At 41.9% G+C, this 25,117-nt stretch overlaps 1 protein-coding gene across 1 annotated transcript in view; it reads left to right on the forward strand.

Annotated features, from left to right (window-relative positions):
• PTPRR (protein tyrosine phosphatase receptor type R) overlaps positions 1-25,117 on the forward strand; it is a 143,941-nt gene that overhangs the window by 79,692 nt on the left and 39,132 nt on the right. The window contains exon 5 of the mRNA XM_054188887.1: positions 2,273-2,535. Within this exon, the coding sequence (XP_054044862.1) occupies positions 2,273-2,535 (263 nt within the window). The remainder of the gene's footprint in view (positions 1-2,272; positions 2,536-25,117) is intronic.

The following is a 25,117-nucleotide window of genomic DNA, read 5'->3' on the forward strand; positions in this document are numbered from 1 at the left end:
CAGCTTTCCTTTGCAGAAATCTGAGCAGAGATATAAGGAGTGAATGTCATGCTGTCAGCACCTTGTCATTCTTCCATCTAGGCTCAGTAAAAGAGGAGTCAGAAAGAAGAGTTGTGTTCCTTTTGGATTGTGGCTCTAACCTTAGGCTTAATACATGAAAAAAATACAGATAACCCACCCTGTGACTCCTGGAAAATAGTACTTCATGTTGTTCAGTGCCTCTTGATTGAGGCACAATGAATCTGAATCTTCTGAGGTATCAGTAAAATCCCAGTTTTCCTAATTTAGGGGCTTCATAGCTGTTTCCATCCACGATGTGTTTAAACTGATTTGAAATATAAGTACAACTAAGTTGTTCCCTTTGCAGAGCTTGCTGATTGGGTTGACCCCTGCCTTTTTGGCCATTTCTGTTTGCTTGTCTTTCACCTGGAATTTGTTAAAAAATAGATGGCCCTGACCACGCTTTCTGAGGAAAGCGTGTTAGCTCTTAGATCAAATGTGGTTCTTTCTTTAGCTTTTTTTCAACTTCTGCTGGTGGCAGGCTGTCTTTTTTTCCTAGTCTCTAATAATAGAGTATTAAAAAGGATATGAAATAATACTTGTCCAAGTTTTTTTAACCCAAACCCATCATTTCCTGAGTCTCCAAGGAACGAAACTATGTCAAAATATGTCAGTGACAAGAAGGTATGGTTAACATTGTCATGCCTGTGAATGTCTGAGTTGTATATCTGTGGGTTACCAGAAACAAATAAGACCAAAGCAATCACTGAAGGAAAAGAGGGTTAAAATATTTCAAGCTCCTGTTTTATCGTTACTGATAGCTCTGTCCTTGCTTCACAGTAGGGCAGTTTATTCTGAAAAATAATGGCAAAGAGCAGATTATCTTATCCATGCAATCTAATTCTAAACTCTTTCTGAATGAACAGATGGTTTATGTAGCTAAGCCTTGTTTAATGGGTGTATTGCTAATGACATTAGGTCAGTTCCCAGCTAAACCTCTAATGCTAATCCTTGAAAAAACAAACCCATCAGATATATCCAGTCTTCACTGGAAAGCTATGGAGTGATAGATATTTATGTGGTGCTAGCAGGGCAACGGCTGTCAAAGAGCCTCTGACTTGCAGCAGAAAAATGCTTTGGTCTAGGCTTTGTCTTTATGGCTTTGCAAACCAGGATTCAATTCAAATGCTTTACGGCAACACATGAGCAGAGTAGAAGGTATAAGAATATCTGCAGACACCTTCAAAAAGCTGTGTAAGTGCCTTTCACCCACCTCCGCACACAATACTTATGATAGTAATTCTCATAAGTTTCATAGGTTGTAAGGCGCATTTTGAAAATGCCACAACCACGATGCAGAATCGTTTTTTGCAGTCCTCTGAAGAGAGATAAGGTGTGTTAAATAGGTGTAACACAGGTTCCTCTGGAGAGATGTTACTGAGCACACACTACCTGCCGGCCCTCGCCAAGCCTGCGTACAGCAATGGCAGTGTGGAGTTCGGTGGAAGAGGATCAGTACAACTTCTGAAATGCTTTTGCTGCAGATATCTGACATCCAAGTTCATAAGCAGTAGGTGGACAGAGAATCCTGCTATTAAAGTATGTTCAGACATCAATGTCTTGGTAAGCGTAAAACACACTTTTCTGAACAGATACTTAAATAGCTTCATAGGCCACGCGTTGCTTCAGCTTTATTCCAGAACAGGTTATTTTTCTCTGAGGATATTGAGGGATATTCTTGCCTACCATTACAAAAGCAGCCTACTAGGTTACTCTGTTCAACCATCAGCTCCATGTAAAATGACTAAGAGCTTTTAAGAACATCTGCTCTAAAACTAATCGAGGCTGGTATAATTAGAGACATGTACCTGGATATATCGTAACCATCTATTTTATTTTGTGCCATTGTCTCTCTTGTGTTAAAATTCTTCCAAATTTTTCTACAATTACTCTATTTATCAGTATTTCCTTCTTCACAGTTAACTATTTTCCATTCTATGTTATTTGCCCCTTTAATAATACAACTGCTGGTATTACAAATAATTACTGGCTCACAATGAGAACTGTTAAAATCTCTACCGCCCACGTGGACGCACTGTGGTTTATGTAATGAAAATATTTACCCTGTTGTGGGAAACGCTGTGTAACACAACTTGTGGCTTACCTTCTAGGAATGAAAGCCACGTATAGCAATCTTATCCAGCATTTGTGATACTTGCCTTGCCTTGTTTACCAGGGAATTGAGATCAGGCTTTCCTTTTTATTTCTGTAGGTTCTGTACAGATTAAAGGAGAAGATCCAGTTGTCACTGAGACAAGAGAAGGAAAAGAAGCAAGAGATCCACCTCTCGCCCCTTCCCCTGCCGACAGCTCAGTCTGAATATAAGACCACCAACAGCATGGTCCAGCCTGAACAGGCTCCAAAGGTTGTCAATGTTGTAGTGGACCCTCAAGGCCAATGTGTTCCTGAGCTCAAACCTCCCCTGTGTGCCAGTCCGTCTCCTTTCAGAATGAAACCTGTGGGGCTCCAGGAAAGGTAAGATGGTGCCCAGCATGTTCAGGATTTATTCTGCTTTGCTATCCTCATGCTGCATGATTTCATATGTCTCTCTTCTGTTGATGAATGACTCGTCATACAGACATCTGAGAAGTGGGATTTTGGTGTGTTAACATCTGTCTCATGGGTATTCTTTCCTTTCCTTTTCTTTTCATATGAGCAAAGGTCCAGAAGTTTGGGCTGAGATTAACTGCAGTACTGAAATTCTTTTGGTAATTTGTTTTTTCCCCTTTCCAACAATTACTCCAAAGAAATAATTTTTCATTTTCCATTGATTTTTGCGTGGTTTGATCCTGGAGATCCTGGCAGAGGGCACAAGGGCTGGTTATGTTTTGTCAGCAAAAGATGTTCTCATTGTCAGGGAGTCCCTAGCACATGGGAAACTTAGAATGAAGAAATACTTACACCGACTGAGTGCATTTCCCAATCTCATGCAGCGTTTCCATTATCACCTTTAGATAATTTTTCTTCTTAAATCCAGCTTTTCATGGTGGTTGGGATACAATCCAAGGTCTATAGGCTTTACAAAAAAGAGAAAGAAGTGATTAGTAATGAAACTGACCCTTGTGTGCAGCTCCTCAGAAATACTTGGGCACCAAACCTTGCCGCTCATTCTACCTTTCAAAAACTGGGCCAGTGCCCCTTTTATAAAACTAGATATTCTTCCCACAGAAGAATGCACGCTGACATCTGTCTCTCCTTTCTTAGAAACCTATATAATTTCTTGCCTGATGGCTGCAGGCTGCTTTCATAAAGCATCAGTGCTCTGAATAACTAACGTAGCTTGCAGCCGTGCAACTGAACTCTCCTACCCTGGCACAGACAATAAATGAAAGAACAGACGCCACGCAGATATGACGGGGAAATCAGAATGAAACGGAGACCAAGCGGAGCCCTGTCTGTGAGGGCTCTCCGACTTGAGCAGTAACCCTGATTGAGCTTGAACCACGGGATTTCAATGACAGAGATTTTATCAATGGCTTTGTGAGGCACGGACAGAGCTAAGGGAGGGGGATTCATTCTTCCACGAGTAAAAGATGCTGAAAGGCAGAGCTGCCATAAAACATGTAGTGATATTATTGCAGCTAAAAATATAAGGAATGGAGGAAGAAAGTAAATACGTTTTGATAGTTGCTCTAATTACACAAGACCCTAAAAATAAAGCACATGAGCATGGGGATCCCATAGCTAGTTTATAATACCTAGTATCTAACATAGTATATGTAATAGTTGAGAGGGATTGGGGTGAAGAAATTTGTAGAGGGAGTTTGTACTTAAGGACTGGGGAAGAAATTTTTCCATTGCTCGAACAAAGAAAATAAAAACTATTAATCTAGGATCTTAATTTCCACTACTGCAGATAGGAACTCAGCATTTAATATTCTAAAACCAAATTTCCTCCTCTGGAAGGACAAAGTTCTGAGTCAGATGTGTCAAAATGGAGAGCTGAGATACAAAGAGGAAACTAAACCTGACATTTGATCAAATAAACCGGGCTTTTCTGTTTCTACTGTAAAAGAGAAATAACAGGCCATTGTGAAAAAGTGAATGCAATTGTGATAACGTCCCATTCTGCAGTTCTTTCAGTTCTTTTTGTCATGTTTAACACAGTTAGATTTCATCAGGCCAAGTCCACTTCTAAGAAATGGTGGTTTAAGTTTATTTCAAGCTCAGTGATACAAAGGTCTGGGGACGTGAAGGAGAGAATTTTAGGGAACGGTTGTTTACTCTCCCTCTGATACAAGCAGTTATTATTATATATATATTTCTTATTTATTTACTATATCCTGTACGATGAACAAATTGACACACATTTTGACACACAGAAGCATTAGAGGCAAAAAGTAATAATGCAGGAACACATTTTGCCTCAGACATCATCTAATGACCAGGTATGTGGACAGTTTAAAACCACTCTTCACCTTTCTGCCTCACAACAACCTTGCACTGGGCAACCTTGGGCCACCCTCATTACACAAGGGAGTGGTGGAATTTACAGCATGGGGCTGCGCACTGCAAGCAGCACACTGTGCACAAAACAGTCTGCTTGCAGCCCTTTTTCTGTGAGTATGGAGCCCTTTTTCAGGAGTATGGGATCAAGCCTGGAGGTTGCCTCCTGCTCATAGCCACAGCCTGGGGGCACCCATTCAATAATGTCTGCTACCCTGATTTTGGTGTCTGCCAGGGGAAGAAGCTCTTGGCAGGCTACTGTGAATATGTGGGTTCCTTGACAAACTTAACATAGAGATTCCTTTGGCCAGATGGCTTGACAGCGGTTTCTGAGCAGTATTTTCTAACTATGCAGACTCCCTGGTTTGATGCCTTAAGTGCGATCCATACTCATGAAATGCCTGGTATGACACAGAGCAAACTGTATCTTTTCAAAGAGAAACCAATGGACCATGGGCCAAAGCAGGGAATGAGCCAACCATTGTGGTTAGCCATCTAGATGGGAAGTTTGTGGCAGTATCACTGAAGGATGGGGCAGAAAAGTTGGATGATGCCCACCTCTCCAGCTCTCCCGGCTCTGCACACTAGGTGTTGCTTTGAGGAGCACACCTAAATGCAAAAATATGGTGGAACTGAGTTTTCACAAAGCACCGTATCAGCATCTGGCTCTTTGAACCTTTCCATTCTTAATAGGAATAGCGCTGGCTGGGACAGAGGCAGACAAATTGTTAATGGACAACTGTCCGTGGGTCAAAATTTTTTTTAGGAATTTGTCCAGCTTCTTAGAACGTATTGTGCTTCTGAATACTAGAGCCAAGTCCGCGTACATTTTCCGCTGCGTCGCTGGAAAGGCTCTTACTCATCTATTTCTATGTACGTTTGCACTAGCAAACGCGTGGAACGCCGCGGGGGGTTCGCGTGTGACACGCAGGGTGCTCGGTGCCTCGCTGAACGCCGTCGTGAGCCATTCCGGGCGCGGGGAGGCTGACACCTAGAGGTGACAGCTAGGGGTGACACCTTGAGCAGGGGGGCGGCAGTGCCCGCAGCCTCCAGAGCTGGCGTCGGGGTGGCCTGCGTCTTCTCCTCTTTGGCTGTAGCTCTTGGAGGAGGGAAGGTGGTCCAGCGGCCTCAGGAAGCGAGTTATCGCCCTGGATGCTGATCAGGGATGTGTGCCCGTGTGCGGCGTGTGGTTGGGGAGGGGATGGAGCAGTGGTGGCCAAGAGTGGAGGATGGACCGGCAGGTGTGGAGGTGAGAGGGCTGTTGGACAAAAAGGCACTGACCCTTTCCTATTACAATTAACGACAGATGCTGGGGCAGGCAAGTGAAAGGCTGTCTTCAGAGCCTCCTGCCATCCTACGGGTTGTTCCGTGCTGAATGTTTCAAAGTTACTTTCTTCTGGTGTTTTCACAACTGCTGCTCCTTTGCAGCAAGACCTTCTCCATCGGAAACCCACACAGCATTGTTACTGACCGAAGGAGCAGGAGAGTTAATGTTATTCTCCTGTGGGTGTCTTCAGTGATGAACAGTCACAATATCATAGCACCGACACCTGAATTTAGGATGGAAATGATCCTTTTCCCTATGCAATCCATGAATATTGCATCAGGGCTTATTTTCATAGTTAGGCTTTTATAGGTTTATATGAATAATATATACTTTTTCCTTCAGCAGAGTAAGGCTTCACTTTATTTTGCTGGCCCAAAATTCATCTTGATATGAACGGTCTTAGCCAAAATCAGAATCCAGTGAAGTGGGATGTGATATTTTAAATTTCATTCTGACATGTCAAGCATTGAAAATTCTTAGAATAAGCAGTGAGTTGTTAAAACACAAGCATGGTGGGGATATAAGTATAACTAAGTTACCACACCAGCGAAGTATTTGCTTGTTTTACAACTGGATTTACTTTTTTCCCAGCCACGACCACTGTGAGGCTTAGGTTGGATATTATTTGCGACTAGGACAACTGTATTTCAAGTAACTAGTGCACAGTATACTGTTTTGTTCCATTTAGTTACTACCTAGCATGCAAAAGTACATGGAAGAAAAGAAAATGTGTAAAATGGCTCTTCTACTCTGTGTGTTAAAAAACACAAACAGTGCTTTGGAAAGTCTTCTCAAGCATTTGTATTCCATCCCAGCCACAAAGACCTAAAACTGTGGCTATTACATCTAAATAATCAGTGGGAAAAATCACAACACTTTGTTTTCTCAGTCTGTTACATACTCATTGGAATATTATTCTGTCTAAAAGGGAGATGCTAGGGGCATGTAAGACTCTCATTCAGACCAAGTAACATTTTACATGTGCTTGGTGCCATTTTTTTTTCCCTGCAAATAAATACAAGAGAGTGGACAACATAATAGAAAAAATAGTTTGGCAAATAGAGCAAAAACCTGGTAGATAAGCGAAATAGTAAAATATTTTTAAATGGGAAATAAAAGAATTCTGCAATGGTACGGAAGCACTGCTGCGACACAGGCAAGCAGAAGACACCCTATGAAAGGGAAGGCAGGCAACGGCAGTGTCAGCAAAACCGGAGGGGAGAAGGCAGCTCACTGACATGGTTCAGCCATACACTGTGCAGGTTTCTCTGGTAAGTGTGCAACCGAGCCTGCAACCTCTAGAGAAAATCAGTAGGCATCAGAATAGAGAATAGTAAGGGGAAAATCACCTAGATCAATGTCAAGTGTAACTGCCTTCAAACAACAGAGAGCGCTGAATCTTGGCTTGACCAGTGTGTGATGTTACTTTTTCCCACAAAGCAGAGCAATACTATAAAAACCCTATGCCACGGGTAATAGGCCGTAACCAGTGAGATTTCTCTTACCATGAAGATTTCTCTTCCCATACCTGTAAATTGGCAGCAGAATTCTTTTCTCCAGTTCTAATAAGTACTCAGTGGACATTCAGTGAGTATAGCTTACTGTAAGTATAATGAAATAAAAGTTAAAATAACGTGCATTAAAAAGCTGCTAAATGCTCACCTCTATCCACTTCCTTGTAACATGAGAAAAAGAGATATTCTGATAGAAAATACAGGCAATACATTTAAAAAATATTTTTAAAAAATGTATTCAGATAACCCATAGTAGCCTGTGGAACTCACTGCCAAAAAAGATAAAGCTTGAAGCAGGAAAGTATTAGCAAGAGGTACTCACACTTCTAGTCACACAAGTAATGACAGCAATTACTGTCTTCTGTCTGCTTTTGGCATCCTTCCTCAGAAACATCTCTTATTTGACACCTTTACAGCGAAAATCATGGACAGTTTGGGCTTCAAGTTTGGAGGCAGAAGAAAATTCCTATGATGTTAATATTGATAACTAATCCCTTTTATTAGTTATTGTGCATAGACATGCAAATTAAACTATTGTTCTGGCCACCTAAATTATTTCTGTGCCCTGTCAATTGCCATCTGAATGACAAATGCTGTGGATGATAGACACCAACTGTAATACCTTTTTTCCTGGTGTTAGAAAAACAATATCCATTAAAAGGCATCATTATTGTGACAATACTTTATACCAAATAAATGCCCTAGTTCAACCTTGTAAGAAATGTTAGAAACATAGTAAAAAACCTGATGTGCTCTTTGCTTCATTGACATAATGGCAGCTGCATTTCGGGATATCACTGTTCAACCAAATCTCTGCTCTACTAGATGAGAAAAATTTCCAACAATTCTCTCTGGTTCTGTTCTGATTTTTAGATCACAGAGCACGGTTGCTGCAAATGTAATTATGGTGTTGCTGATCTGTTATCTTTATACAAAACCGTCCATTGTGAGTAATCATTTCAAGTAATGCTCAGAGGGTAGCACCTTGCAGTTGGACTACTGTAAACATGCCAGGTTTTGTAGTTTATGACACAAGCATGGGAACTTAATATATTTACAGGAAGGGGCCTTGAATTTCCTGGCTAAAATATACTAGCTTTGCATAGATTTGGAGGATAAATTTACCCTATTGTGTGGAGCTGAATATGCTTTCTGCATTCTTAATTTAAATCCTAGGGATTGTTTTCAGGAAAATGTCAGTGTAATTGTTCAAAGCACAGCTATGTGCCAGCACAAAACTACTAGCTGGAGAACAATTTTACGGCAATATCCTATCAGAAGGAATTTGCAAAGTGCAGGGACCAGTAAACCGAGTTTGAGGTGGGAGGCAGGAATTTTTGTGCTCCGGTCTGTCTTTGCCACCGACTCACTAGAAGAGCACTTTGGACCTGCCACATAAACCTCCTCCAGCCGCACTCCTGACCACTGCATAGAGTCTGGCTGGCTGGTGTGTCCATCTCAGGAGACGTAGCAAAGATGAGAACCTTAACCTGAAGTACAGGAAAGGTCCTATGTGCTACTACTTGTGCATTTAAGGAGACTGAATGTATACAGTAAAAACAAACAAACAAACAAACAAAAAACCCCAAAACAACAACCAAAAAAACCCCACACCACTTTCTGAAGGACCTGAAAATGCATTTCTCTCATTTGGCAGACCTCTCGGCCGTGTTTTTTCCTGGTCTGCAAGATGCACTTATGAATTCAATACCCCCAGAAACACTTACTGCACTGCGGCCAGCTAGCAGAGATTACTTTGTGTACCTACTGCCAAGCTCCCTTTACCTCCAAAAAAGCGGGGGCTGGATGCAGACTGCCTTCTGGGAATGCTTTGTGCATGTGCTGGTTCCCAAACTGTGCCAGTGAATTGCTTTGGAGCGCTCTTGTTGGCAAAGACTAAAAACAAGCCAGAGCTGCAAGGCATGAAACGTAGTGGTATCGATTACCGAGTTTCAGTGCCTGGGATTGTTTCCTGGCACCGTTTAATTTCTTTTTCTAGATGTAGCTTGCTCCTGAAAAAGCGCTCAGCTAGGCTAGCAGCCGACGTGAGGGGAGCAGTCCTGGTCATGGGCAGCTTCTTATGGGCTGTGCCTTTTAGTAATGCTCCCTTCGGTGCAGGGTCTCCCCACAGCCTGACGTCGTGGCTTCCCTCCTCCTCGGGCCATCTCAACTAGCCAGAAGGCCACACCGTGGCTGCTGGCACCTGCACTCTGGGTGACAGGGTAAGGGCAAGAGTGAAAACCTTGGGCTAGCGAGGTGGGAGAAACTGGTTTAAGTAACAGGGAACATGAAGTGGGATCCGGCTCTGAGAGTCTCCTGCTCAGTGCCCGAGAGGCTTGTTTTAGTATATGGATTCTTGACTAGAGAGAGAACAATGCTTTACCTCCAACTTGCATTTGTGCAACGTTTCTCTTAGTGCACAGTCACTATTTTTGCAAGCGCTGGACCTCTGAGTTGCACAAACGTCTGTTCTGTCCAACCCATTGCAGACGTCTTTGCTTATCTGCAGTGTAGGAAGAGGGCAGGAATGTGAATTGTCCCCTTTCTCTGGAGGGGAAGTGAACTCAGGCACCAGCCTAACAAAGACCCTTTAAAAGCCATATTTTAACTATTTGACTCCTGGCTGGTTTAGCAGGTGTTTTGGTTGTAGTTTAGAGCTCTTTGAAGCAAAATTCTGTGGGAGTTAGTTACAATCTAAATAAATAGATGCAAATAACTATGTAGCATCGCCCAAATTTACACCCACAATCCGTTGCCCTGTGTCTCCAGCACCTCTTGCAAATTACTTCAGATTAGCATGGGTAGATGCTATGTTTCCTCTCCGAGCTCCATCTCTGCTTTAAATTGTCCCACATCCCTTTTTTTTCCTCTTGCAAAGAACTAAAAGCTCTACAAAGCACGTGACATTCATTTCTGGGAGTGGATAATTCAGGCAAATTAGCCCACCCTTGTCTGGTGCAATTTCGTGGTCCTCTCAGATGCCGGGGAGAGCTCAGGTTAGCACACAGCCCATGCCTACCCTTGCTTTCACCTTTACAGTCTTGGGAGGTTTAGTCAGGAATTTTGTAATAATTTTATTGTATTCCCAGGTCTCTTATCTGGCGTTTATTCTTGTTACTCCAGTTGCTACTGGTTTTAGCTTGTACACAGGAAACCGCAGTGCCAATCAGTGTCGTTCCCAAGGTGACAGGAAACCCTGTTTGGTCGGATGTTGATTGTGCTTGTCTTTACTGCTCCACCCATCGCATTTTCTTCCTTTTTGGCTTAAGTTAAGACAAATTAATCAGTGGCCGCCATCTGGTAGACAGTTTTGGTGGTTTTGCAGTGATTCGTCCAGCTGATCTTTTGAAAAGCAACGCACGGCACGAGAAACCAAGGGGAAATATCCATGTTAATATTTAAATGATTCTCAGGCCTAGGATCAGATGAGCCATTGTTGAGTAATTTGAGATGTGTGAGTAATCCCCTTGTCTTGTCCAGCAGCGGGTTTGGGTTTTTAAGCGCTGTTTGGTCAGAGGGTTGAACTCCGACGCAGCTTTTCAGTGACGGATTTCCTCAGCTTCTGTCTGCCTTTGCTTCGTTTCTGTGGTCGACCATCCCAGGCAGGGTTTCTGTGACTGCTTCACCAGCTGTCCTAATGTGCAGGCAGGGTGGGACATGTGGTAATGTGAGGAGAAGCACATTAGCTGAACTCGAATGCTCCGAGTAACTCAGCTCAGCCCATAGCAGGATGTGTCCATCTGTGACATTTACAACCATATACATTGCCTTTTCACATCAGCAGGTTGGAAATGCTGTGCTAAGGGATAAAGAGAGGTAGAAGAGAACCAGTTTCGTTTTGAGATTGTGTTATAAACAGGATGAGGTACATTTCATCTGATGAGTCTTTGATTAGAACCCACAGGTACTGATTTCCGTAAAATAAACAACTGATGTAGAAGGGAGCATCCCTAATGGATATACAGGGTTTTCAAATTTACAGGAAAGGTTGCTTTTTTAGATTTGGGGACTTAATACAAGTCCTCTTGAATGCACCTACTAGTGTCTGAAAAAGGCCAATGCCTCAAATTAAACCAGAAATATTCACTTTTCCTCTTGTTTTGAATCATAGAATCACAGAATAGTTTTGGCTGGAAGGGACCTTTAAAGGTCATCTAGTCCAACCCCCCTGCAACGTGCAGGGACATCTTCAACTAGATCAGGTTGCTCAGAGCCCCGTCCAACCTGACCTTGAATGCTTCCAGGGATGGCACATCTACTACCTCTCTGGGCAACCTGTTCCAGCATTTCACCACCCTCATGGTAAAAAATTTCTTCTTTGTATCTAGTCTAAATCTATCCTTTTTTGGCGTGTATTTCTCAGTGATACTGCCATTCCTTCTGGTCAACTGTTCTGCAGGGTAGCTTAAAGCTGAATTTAGCTCAGTTCCCCTTAATTTAAAATGTTAGGAACAGACACAGAATGCAGTTAAAGAAAGAAAAGAAAAACATCAAAGCACCTCCAAAACTGCAATATAAAATATCTAAGTATACCTTTGAATTGCAGGAAGCCATGTACTGGACAATACTTAGTAAGCATCTAGCTTATATTGTAGCCATCAGTTAATATTCCAGGACATGAATCTCTTCTTTGAATGCAATCATAATTCATTTTATTTCTGTGCATTGTCAAGAGAACACTTATAAATTATGACAGTTGATTAATTATACTGCTACTTTTTGGAAAAAAACAGTTCTGGAAATTCAGCAGAGATCTCTCGCATAGTCAGAGCTAGTATGTACAGAAAGCTTAACATTGCTAGCTAGCAGAAATGCCCTTTATTTGCAAATAGAATCATAGAATCATAGAATGGTTCGCATTAGAAGGGACCTTAAAGATCATCTAGTTCCAACCCCCCTGCCATGGGCAGGGACACCTCCCACTAGACCAGGCTGCTCAAAGCCACGTCCAGCCTGGCCTTGGACACTTCTTTCCTCAAAGAATACTGCGTGTACATCTGTGGGTCAGGCTATTTCTCGGCTCTTGTGGGAAATTCTCTTTAGCATTTTTGTTAACATAGTACCTGAGAGCCTCAGTCACAGATCAGGATCCCTCTGTGCAAGGCTCTGATATGCACACAAATGAAATTATCCTCTATCCAAAAAAATTACAATCTAAGCATTAGACAAGGTAGTAGATGAGCACAGACACTTGGGCAAGCCTCAGGAAATGGAGAAGCAATAGCATCATGGCAGAGACGAGGATGCCCAGAGTATGCTATGAGGATGGCTCAGCCCAAGAAATACTGCCCAGAGCCAGTAGCTGATTTCATGTGACACTGACATTTCAGGCAGGTTCTTGCTAGAGTTGTTTGTCTGCTTTGATACCATCGTATTCAAGTTGGTGCATCAGTTTGGTTTGACTTTGAAGCTTTGGTGAGTATGGCCAGCATATTTCAGAAGCTCTTTCTATTATTTTCATAGTAAGGCACGTGACTGATCCAAGATGATATTGCAAATCAATGCCCTATCTTCCTAAAATACCTGGACCCTTGAACTCTTCGTTCAGTTTTCTAACCGGTGGAGTCTGTAAGAAGCTATGACAGTGATATTTCTTTCTGGGCCAGGGACTTCCGTTATGTTCCCTATCAAAGAATATACTGTTGATGCTTAACAAACTGCGTGTATTGTTGTTATTAATTTATGGTACCTATAATTATCCCTGTTATGTTAATACTGTGATTTGATAACAGGAGCAAAACAGAACACAGTGACTTCAAATAACCGCTCAAATATGCGATAGGCATCAGAAGGGGAAGTTCTGTATATAATTCCCACACAGAAAAATGTCGTTAAGTACAATGTTTCTCTAGGGAACTCGGTCCTGATGCTTCGAGATGACCAATAGCAGCTCCCTGGAAAGCCATGCTGCCAGCGAGAGATGGGGCCGGTGCTGAGCAGGAGGCAGCTGAGCCTGACCTTCCGCTTCCCACCGTCCCCCTGGAAGCCGCATCTCCTGTCTTTGAGATGTCTCAAATCCTTCCTGAGTTGTAGCAAATTCCACCGGAGGACTGCTGCATAGTCCAGAGGCTTTCAGCTCCTTTCCCTGGATTTGATAGTGGACGGAACAGCGTAGCCTTACAACAAATGAAGGAAGACAATCAGAACAGCAGGAAAGTACACAACAGCTAATAAATCCAATTTGCATGGTCTTGTTTCACTTTAGACTCTGTTTAGCTTGTTTTGCCTCAGTGGATTTATAGAGGTATCTGGGAAGAGAATTTGGCCCCTAGAGCACAATACTGAATAGGTTTGCGAAAGAAGAAGGCATTGTGAAAAGCAGAAAGCTGGTATTGTAATTAATCCCAAAGGTAATCCTCTGGCTACAGAGAATGCATTTGCAATTTACTGTTAAGATTAGAATAAAATAAATGTTTTATGCTTCATCACAAGGATTTTCCCAAATGTAGATGTCCTAAATACCCCTCCAGTCCCCATGTCTAGTGTTCACTATTGCCTGGCTCCCATCTCCGGAGTTCATTGTCCTGGGACAGTGCAGAGGTCCTACGGTGGGCTAAGCAAGCTGTCTGAAGGAAAAAAAATCACAGAAGAGAAGACGCCAGACACAAAGATGTGAAAGCAACCTTTGGTTTAGGATGTTCCTAAACTACAGATTGCCAGAAGCTGGAGGGCATACTAAAAATAAGTAACAGTGTTAATTAAGTAAACAGTAATTCCTGCTTGCTTTGTTCTTGTGTTCTTTCCCTAAACCTCCTCTTGCCGGCCATTGCTTAAAACAGGATACTGGCCAACCTTTGGTCTTACCTAGTACACCAAATTTGCGTTCATATTTCTACATCACTTCCTTCAATGTATGTTAATCTAACCCGTGTTAAATCATTAGCTGTATGGAGCCCTGTGTGTTGAGAGCATTTGTACTGAGACAAATGGGGCGGAGGTGGGGCTCGAGGGAGTTTGGTTTATCTTTCAGATAAGACTTCTCTTTTCTCTTTATTTCATAGTGCAACATGCATTTAGAGGAACACTGCTTTTATCAGAGTCCTCACATTTCCCTCCTCTATTCAAATTCATAAAAGTGAATTTAAATTGGGTGATTTAGGTTTCTTAATGCCATGAATCCTTTGCTAATACAGAACTATGAATCTGAAGCAATTCTGATTATTTCACTCTGAAATTTCCAGTCTGTACTGACTCATTGGTGGCGTGTATGAGGAAGAGTAGGTCCAGAAAGCCTTCACTCTGGCCCATGCCTTCATCTCTGGACACAGGTACAGATGCATTTGCCTTCTCTAGAGCCCAGCCTATGCACTCCCCTAGAGGAACATCTCTGATGAAGGCAGGCAGTGTCCTTCAAGGGATCTGCTGAGCTCTGTAGAAAGGAGCTCCAGGTCACTTACTTACCTGTTCTGTTCCTCATCAGCCACTCAGCTCTAAATGGGACTTGGCAATACCTCTTTTAAAGGTCTATCTAATCTTCAAAGTGCAAGATAAAGTACACCTGGGTATTGCAGACACTTACAGCTGTCTTTTAAAAGCCTTCAAGCATTGCTGCATTTCAAATGGCAAGCCTAAGTGGATTCCCTGAATTTCATTTTCAAAGGGAATCCAGGCACTTTGCACATTAATATATTTGTTTGAGCAAGCCTTCCCAGTGAAAGCAAGGCTGGAAAGCCAGACTACTAAAGTGAATCGGGAAGAGAGAAAGGTTTATATACCTAGCTTAGGTGTCAGCTTTGGAAACTTCCGAAATGGCAGATCTAAGTGCGCATATATGGTTCCTGTCTCTAAGAGCCTAAATCCCATCAACTCATAGTATAACTTAAGCACATAAGTCACTCTGGAAATGAGCTTGTGCTTTCCAAAGTGTGTGAGCTAAAAGGATTTTTGGTCTGTACAGGCAGCCTTAGACACTTTGTCCACTGTGTGACTGAGTGGAGCGGTCTGGCCGGCTGCCTTTAGGAATGTCCATAGATGGCGCAGCTCTGTTGCGCAATGGTGTGGGTCTGGAGCTTTTACATTCTTCAGGAACTGCTGCTGTTCAGTAATTTCTTCAAAGTGCGCTAACAATTCATTTGTCCGGTTAGAAATCTTCTGTGTGACACTTGCAGTAGTTTAAAGATAATGAAGACCAAGTCAAATAAACAAGAAATGTGCTTTTTTATTATCTTAAGGTTGACAGGGTGTAGTAAACGCCTCTTTTCCCAGATGTTCCTTCCTGTCTTTCCCAAATGGCAAACTCACCAGGAAAGAACTCATTGTACTGATTAGTCTTCAAGTCACAATAAAAAATAATTTTCTTTTACTGATACTGTCTGAAGATTCTGCCCATTTACATTGAGAATACTCCTACCCATGTCTTTTTCCAGGTCAGCTGGTTTTGGTTAAAGCCTCAAAAGAGTATTGAAGGACATTAATGCGTGAATAGATTTATATATTTGCTTGTTTGGAGTTAAGGGTTATAGAATATATTCCTTGAATGAGCAGCAGGTGCAGGATGGAGGTAGAGTTTGTGCTTAAGAGATTAATTAGTATGGAATACATGAAGCTAAATTCACTTATTGATAACGCTCCTGTTATGAAAAACAAAACACAAACTCTTTGTTTCTTCTAAAAGCTGAAAAAACTAAGATCAGTCTGTTATTTATTTGGTTACCTTAGGGCTGACCAACTAAACAGCAAAAAATCCCAGTTAAGCAGTCTTAAAAAAAAACTCCCTAGAAGTGATTACTGTAGTGTTGTACCTCTCCGTTCTCATTTATTAGATCAGTTTGCTTAGATAGGCTACAGTTCTCTGAATACTGCAGGCAAGCACCCTCCGGGCATGCTGTAGTCCCCAGCAAAAAGTGTGCCTTGCATGTGCTGGGAAAAGTAATCAGGCTTTGCGCCTGGACAAGAGATCTAAATGGGAAGTGATGGTGCCTGGCTACAGCTCATCCCAGGCATCACAGAGGTACTTATGAACTGAAGTGATAGAGGGGGCAACTCATATGTCTGACAAAAAATATTTTGCAAATTGACTTTTTTTTCAAATTTTCAAGCAAAAGATACAGCAGACAGAATACATAGGATTTTTTAACAGTTCTTGTTGGTTTACCTTAAATAAATGCATTATCTGAGCTCGTTAAATTGTGCATTTGTTTAATCTGTGCAGCCCTAGCAGCTAATTGTTATTCCTCTCCATTCTCTTTTCTCTTTCCCTAGTCTTTTAATCCCTTTTGTTTATATTCATTGTAGCTTGGTTTAAATTAGCGTGTGCATTAATTGGAGAGAGAACAGGTCATCCAGTATGTTTGTGCAATGAGGCCTCCAGTACGAAACAGAGCAATGCTGCAATGCAAACAGATAATAATAGCAATAAACAGGACTGCATTCAATTAAAGCTCTACCATCTAAAGTAAATTAACCATACATTAGTAAACATTTATTCAGCTCTTTGAAAAAACAACTCAAATAAGCACAACAAATTAACATCTTCATTTATTTTTACTTCTGAACATTTAACTCGGTTTTCACTCATGCTGAAAACATGTATATGTGAATATGAATCAGAAATGGAGCTTTATGTTACCATTCAAATTTTATTGGAGAGAGAAGTTTGCGTGACAAAACGCAATTTGATTGTAGAAATAATCTACAGGAAAAGATGGGAGGTTGTATAAGCTTTGCATTTTTGAACAGTCAGTTCCCGTAGCTGAGCGGCGTAGCCTTATCGAGGGCAGAACAGGAGTGAATTGGCAGTACATTAGAAAGCGTGATTAAAAGAGGGAAAGTTGAAACTACTCTCATGTCAGCTGTTTTCCTCTACAGGATATTGAGCCATTCCTGTCCTAACCAGATACTGATTGCTTAAAACTTAGTCCAGAAGTACTTGTCAAAACCGTTTCCTCAGTTCATTTTGACATGCTGAGCTGCGAGTAGATCCTGAGAATAGTTTGCAATTTAGTGCTAGAGGTATTGGCCTGCTCTCGCTCGTGGCTGTGGGAACAAGATCAGACCCTCTGGAGAGAACACCAAGTGCCTCCACATTCCAGAAAAGCTATTTAAACTTTATAGCTGAGGTTCCTGATCAGTTTCTATGGACTCAGAGAGAGCTGGAGGATGCTGCCAGGTGCTGCCAGGAAGTTTCTTGTAGCTAGGAAGCTGCAGAGGATTGGAAGTCCTGCCTCACAGCAGCCATATATTCCTCCTCTTCTCCTTTCAGTAGGCACACAGCTTGCTGTCATCATTTCCAAACCCCCCTCCTCAGAGTGAGAGTCAGGAAGCATCAGTTTTTCAAGTGACAAATAAGTGGGAAAAAATAATAATGCAACGGTGGAATACTGTGAGAAGAGCCATGTGATAGAGCAAACATGAGCAGAAATGGCAGATGTTGTTTCCAAGAAGATGCTTAAGATCAGCATACTTCATCCTATTGCCTCCCCTATAGTACTGAGCTTAAATACCTTCCATCTATGGCTTTCTGATGATAGGTATTAGCTTCAGTGTTGTACCCCTCTGCACTGTAAATGAGGTCCTCTAGTTGGTGAGGTCAGGCTGCCCACTCAAATGACTACAGGATTCATCTTGGCTGCAGATGACCGTGAGGCAGAGTAGAGATATAATACCAGTAATATTAAAACGACTGAATTGCTAAGCATGCTTGTGGAAACATTGGGCTAATATCTACCTATCTGTGCAGGATCTTTTCTCTGGAGAGGAAAAATCAGAGGCTTTGGAAATGAGGCGGGGACCCCATAGAAATAGTGCGGTCCACTGTTCCTAAGCATGATGGGAGGTCAGTAGGTAACTTCTGGTGTGTTAAGTAGCACTGGTGTGTCAGGGGATAGCAGGAGAGGGGGGAAGACCAAGTTTTGACCATCTGCACGTGAAAGTGCTGAAGGTGGAACTCTGATCCTGCAGTTTTTTATTTTCATTTTTTTATTTTCACTGCAGCAGTGAAGTTGCTGCAAAATGAGTGGAGTGGAACAGGTCCTTCAAGGTATTGGGCTGTATGAATTTAGATTATGCATTAGTGCAAAGTAAATCAGTCATTTTATATTTATTTGCTATCAAAATCAGTTTGTATTCCTCTGCTTTTTTTTTTTAAGTAAATGATTGACATAAATGATACTGAGTCTTGAAATCAGTTGAAGAGCAATTTCCTTTAGAGAAGAGTATCTATGACAATTGATTGCCAAATGACTTCAGGTAGCTTGAGAAGTGACAGATTTAGGGAACCTGGGGTTTTAGTTCTACTTCTAACTCTAATTCTTCTTCAGCCTTATTTGTTGGTTGATCGCAGCTTCTGATTTTTGAGTACTTCAGTTTGGGTGTGATGTAGGTTTAGTTTGTTTAAAAGTATCAGTAACTCCAGGTCTGAGAGAGATCCTAAAAGCTGCAGTAGTTGTTCAAGTGAAAACCAACTGCAACCCGAAATTGTCAGCAAGCAAAGCAGAGATCATTTGCTAAACCGAGTTTTCATCACGGATCTGCCAAACATAGCATCTGTGTAACAATGCTTTATAGGGCACCTAGCAGTGTAAAAATAAAAAGTACATTATATGCAATAAGTACCTAATAATTAGTGCAAATAGTTAGCTAATTAATTTGTTACTCATTATTTTCTCAGACTATTACTGATTATATTGGTTGACCTTTGAAAGTAGGAGTAAATAAGAGGATAATTACATTAACAGGTATTGTGTATTATCAGGACTTGGGGGGTTTTCCATAAGAGTATTCTCTAATATGTGTGAAAAACGGAACTTACGAGCTCTATGTTTCCAAGAACAGAATGTAGACCTAGGAAAAAAATGAATTTTCTTTTTTCAAGTTTGAGTGGTCAATAATGGAGTTCTACCACATGCTTAGAAGACTTGTTTGAGATAGTATGCTGATGCTCAGAAAAAACCCAAGAGGTTACCCATTAATACCCATACCCATTAATGCAACCATATTCTCATTCAGCCCTGCTTTCCCAAGACATCCAGTAATACAAGCAGTACAAGGTAACACATATTTTAGGCTAGCATGTACAGAGCAAGAATCATACATAAGCATTTGTGAAAAATACACGAGCTGTTCTTACGCTTGTTAGAAGCAACCATTTAACAATACTATGAATGTTACTTGAAAATCGATCAAATTATGTTTCACTTCAAATGAGAGTCATCTCTTAACCTTCTGAGGACTGACTGCAATGGATATTATAAATCTGGATTTGTGAAGAAATGTCTCAGTCATATATTAGAAGATCTGAATTACTGTTTGCCCAAGGCTGAAAGAAAATAGCAGTATGTTCAGTCCTTCGCAAAGATTTTTTTAATCCCTCTGTATTTCTGCTTTTCTGCTTTTTCTATTTTCAACACTGGTTTTTCTTGATGAAGTCAATGGGAGTTATGCAGTATCCTATTTTTATTTATTTTATATCAAAATACAGGATTAATAACAACAACAGTATGTCCTTTTCTGATTACTGTGCTTTTCACACCCCACCGCAGCTTGACGTATCACATCTGTTCATGTACATGTCCGTGTCTTCTCCTAGCTATTTTGCTAAAAGCAGCAGGATAGCTGAGACCTGTATTTTTTACATTGTCCTTTTTTACAAATTTGTATTTTTTTCCTTTGAATTACTCTACTAAAACATAAAACTGGATAAGCAGGTGAACTCTGGCACCGGTAAGGTAGTAAGTGGTGGAAACCGCGTGCCTAATTGTGCTCTCCCAGTACAATTGCAGCAGTGCAAAACCCAACTGAATTCAGCGCATTTGCTGATGGGATGGACCAGCAAGGGAAGAGAATCAGGACCCATGCTCTAGACCGAGCCTGTGACCACTAGAGAAATAAAACGCACAGGGGAATCGCGGTGTTTTTCGTGACATCCCTGCAGTAAAACCCGGGGAGAGTCGCCCTGTGGAGCGTCCCCAGGTACGAGCGGGTCTGAGGACCCAAAGCAAACTCCCTCCCCAGCAGCCACAGCCAGCGCCGCTCTTCCCGCTAATTAATGGCTTCCTTCCACCTGCACGGCTGACACAGCTCCCGCCTCGGCTGCGCAGAAACTCGGCACAGGGAGGGAGGACCGAGGGCGCAGAAGGAAGCGCCTCCCGCGTCTGCAACACCGGGGTCGGAGGGCAATGGCTCTTGGAGGGCAGCAGCTGTCACCGCCGCTTCCAAAACCACTAGAGAGAATGAAAAGCCAAGGACCGGGAATCTGGGCGTTGCATTTTTCAGGAGTGCTGAATAAACATGGGAATGTGTATTTAAAGAAATTACCCAGCTTAAATAAACAACTGGGAAAACGTGTCAGGTAATTGGATTTTCATAATCACCAGCTATGGATTAATTTTAGGGTCAGGGAAGACCTGGAAATGACCTTGCTAATGATTAATAGGCTTTAGTAACATGGTGGCCCTCCGAGATGGACAGGTGGAGCTTCCTTTTCAGAGTTTTCAAACAAACATTGAATTAATCTTTCTTCTTTTTTTTTTTTTTATCATGGTCTGTAATAAAATCTGCTTCTATAAATGTATTATTAAAAATACTCCAATGGATTCTCATCAGTGGACTTGTTCCTATTACCCAATTGAAAAGAGGGCTGTGAGTATGTTAGTAAGACCCCCCTCTGGGATACTAGACAATACACAGACACAAGTGGTTTCCTGATTGCACTTATTCACATACCTAGTGATGAAGTGGCTGTCCCAGCTGGTGAAACTTCAGAAGAGTTAGTCTCATGCTGCTTTTAATGTAATGTGTAATGTGGTGTCCAGCTCTGGAGCCCTCAGCACAAGAAGGACATGGACCTCTTGGAGCGAGCCCAGAGGAGGGCCACAAAAATGATCAGAGGGCTGGAACACCTCTCCTATGAGGACAGGCTGAGAGAGTTGGGGTTGTTCAGTCTGGAGAAGAGAAGGCTCTGGGGAGACCTTTTTGCGGCCTTTCAGTAACCAAAGGGGGCCTACAGGAAAGATGGGGACAAAATTTTTAGCAGAGCCTTTTGCAGTAGGACAAGGGGCAATGGCTTTAAACTAAAAAAGGGTAGATTTAGCCAAGATACAGAGAAGAAATCTTTTACCATGAGGGTGGTGAAAGACTGGAACAGGTTGCCCAGAGAGGTGGTAGATGACCCATCCCTGGAAACGTTCAAGGTCAGGTTGGACGGGGCTCTGAGCAACCTGATCTAGTTGGAGATGTCCCTGCTTATTGCAGAGGAGGTTGGACTAGATGACCTTTAAAGACTCCTTCCAACCCAAACTATTCTATGATTCTATAATATTGTCATGAATGTTTACAATTTCTCAGATTCCTCCCATGATGCTCTTCCCCATCAAGACACAACCTCAAGGGGGTGCTGGGGGAGGTGTATCATAACAAAGTGTCCTCTAATTTGGCCCAGACTATTAACATGAGGAACATAAAGAATATAAAGTTATTTAGAAAGTAAAAAAGGGTTGTAAATATTCAGAAATATGGGAAAACCCGTGTGTATGGCTCCATCACTCTAATTTGAAATGGAAAGATACCTGTGTGTAGTCAGGAGATACATAAATCCAAGAAAAATGAGTTGTCTGACCTGAAGTGCCACTGGTCTGATTGTGATTTCTTTATTCAAAACCTATTGGAGACAAGGGATAGTTACTAAAAAAGGGCTTTGTTTTTGGCGGTACCTCCTTGTTGCTCTGTGGCCAGCCTTGTGCAGTTGCTCCAGTAAGATGGGAAAAGACGGGCTCACTACCTAACCTCTTTCCACCCAGGTAGTAAAAAAGAAGTGAATTCTTGCTTTCTACTCTTTTCTACAGAAAGTGAAGAATTTAACTGTTGGAGGAACACAGGGAAACCAAGGAGCCCAGAGCAGGACCTGAGACTAAGCTTAGGACATACAAGCGTATGATGGGTGCAGGTCCTTCCTCATCTTTCAAGACAAGGCAATATGTCCCATTTTCAGCCCTATTCCTCAGCATGGTCTTGAATGCAATAAATCAGTCTGCATGATTAATGTTAATATTAGCAACAGTATTGCTAGTGTAAACATTATTAAAATCTTTTTATTAACTGAAGCATACTTCTTCAAAAGTGTTCCTTGAGATGCCCATTTTTATGGGGGAATTACCTTTACAGCTATTATCTATTGTATATCCTCTCATGGACTTTCTAAAAAGATGGCTGTACCTTAGGTAATTATTTTCTGACCTATATTCAGTTTTTATTCAATGTGTGGCTTTCAATGTGTTAAATATGCAACTAAAAACTATTTCTTCTTTCCAGGGTAAGTTATTTGATTCTCAACATCAGCGTTCGTTAATAATCCCCATAAATGGTAAAAGATGAAAAGTCAAAGTTATAATTAGATCAGGTATATTTTTTGTTGTTGTTAAAAAGGAAGTAGCCTTTTTGCCAAGACTGTCAGTTATAACAATGTAAAAGCCAAAGAAAATATTAACATTTTCACTGTACTTTGTTATTGAACAATGCAAATACTTTTCCTCTATATTAGGAAATCTCAGTAGAGCTCCCAGAAGTATGTCTGGGTCTAAACTGCTACCCATTTCTCAACCAAAGGTAGCCTAAACGGTTTTGGAGAGGTTCATTACACACCTCTTCTGTGGATTTCTGGATTGCTTTCAAAAGATTGGGCTTGTGATACACGCCCTCAGAGCCACCTGTTTGAGGGACTGCTTTTTTCCACGGAATAAATTGCTAGTTGTGGTCAGAAGAGGTGCTTTTGCAGGAGTATTTTTGTGAGAAAGCGTTCTGACAGGATGTTTTCCTTGAGAAGCAGTGCAGAGCTGAGGGACTGGCTTCCCCCACAAGCGGGGGCAGTCCCTGGGGAGCTGGGATGGGTACGTGAGCCAGGATCCTCCTGCAGTGTCGGTCAGAGAGTGGCCACCGCGGCCAGCTCGCAGCGTGCCCACGTCCCAGGCTGTCATGGCTCTGGATTTGGGCATGAGCACTGGTACCGCCGACGGGGGCTTCGGTGCGATGCAGGGTGTGTAGCGAGCCAGAGAGCACCACTGGGAGCCTACGCATATATCAGTTACTAGTCATTTTGCTCAAGATGCTACTTCACTTCTGCCTACCTCCTAGTAAAATTATCAGAATCATGCCCCACCTACTTCCCTCTGCCAACAGAAATTGTCCCCATCTACCCCTGGAGGCAGCCAGCTGCCTGCAGCCACCTTGGCTCCTTCTTGCCTCTCCCACCTCTGCTTCTGTCGCTGACTCACTGTTACCATCTGCGGGCCTGGGCAGCAGAGCTCTTGCTTTCACCCACCCATCACCTCAGCTGAAATAAGCTTATGGACACGATGGTACAATGTGAGATTCACCGATTCCACCAGGTGGTCTTGTCTCTTGGCCATTGTTGCTTTGTGTTTTGCTAAGCGACGGGTGAGCGACTGAAGTCATTTCTATTCATGCAGACTGACATGATAGAAATGGTTTAATTTAAAATAAAATCACTGAAGGACCTGCTGACGTGTATACGAGGAACGGAAGTGCATCAAAGTTGCGTCAGAACAAAAAAAAAGTGTTACATTCATATGGTTACAAAGAAGAAAGCAATAAACCCTAAGAGTACTTATTCTACTTCTGCAGAAGATAAAAAAACAGAACAGCAGCACCAACACTAAGTAAGGAGTCACAAGGTCTGAAAAGACAAGTATTTTGCTCAAATATGTGTGCATACAAATACCTAAATAATGAACGGGTAGTAAAAAGCAAGTATTAAGCAACTTTTTCTGTAGACTAGAGGAAATAAGTCCCCCAATACTAACAGCACTTACCTCACAGATACTCTCTGATGATGTCTGTATGATATTTGTAACAATATGTGATATTACTGTAAAAAGGACAATTGTATCTTAACAACATCCCAGTGTCCAGACCGGTGAGGAGTCACACTCACCCGTCGGGAGCTGATGAAAAATGCACCCAACCATGCAGAATTCTAGCGGGAAAACTGGAGTCACCGGATAATTCATTAGCCAGTACATGGTTAATCACTGGCATATGTGATTTTAAAAATAGGCAAGGTGTAGAGCTGTATTCTGATCTGGCAGGATGACTATTAGGAGAAACTTGAGACAGAGGTCTTATGTTGTGGTTGTATATATCCAAGCACGGCAGAGCAACTAAGAGCTTAAAGAACTCCCCTGCAAGTGTACATTAATGGAGAGATGATAATGTGCAGAGGTAGGAATGAAACTTGCATTGTCATATCTCTATATGTGCATAGCTCCTTGGTAAATGTTAGAGACGTTTATACTGAGCTGGGCATCCGTAGCCCAGTTCAGACAGCTGCATCCTATAGTACTGATTTCTGATTAGTAAACACAAAAACTTTGATTGATGCCTACAAATATGTGTTTAGTCATCACAGTTCACCAAGCATGGATTTATTGCAATCAATATGCCTAAAGTTAAGGGTCGAGTAGATAACATTTGATCGATGAGTTGAAACTATGAAAAAAGACAGTTTTCTTAAGTGTTGTTTTGAGAAAGCAACAAAAAAAGTAGCGCTTATACCAAGCACACAGTGTGCTTTATTTGTATTTTCATGGCTCAAAGGTGTTGCTGAATCCAATTTCATTTTCCTGTAGAAATGTGAAATGTTGATGAATTCGATTGTCCTGCAAGAGGTGTTTGGCGTTTCCGAATAACTCCTCTACATCTGTGACCATTCCTTCTCCTGGGATGCAGCTCATTTATTGTGGTTTATTGCTTCTCCCTTCTCTCCTACCTAACATGAGACATTGTCCACTGTCTTGGTGGTCCCCTTATTTCTGCTGAT

The sequence above is a fragment of the Rissa tridactyla genome, chromosome 1, assembly GCF_028500815.1.
Source record: "Rissa tridactyla isolate bRisTri1 chromosome 1, bRisTri1.patW.cur.20221130, whole genome shotgun sequence".
Taxonomy (NCBI): domain Eukaryota; kingdom Metazoa; phylum Chordata; class Aves; order Charadriiformes; family Laridae; genus Rissa; species Rissa tridactyla.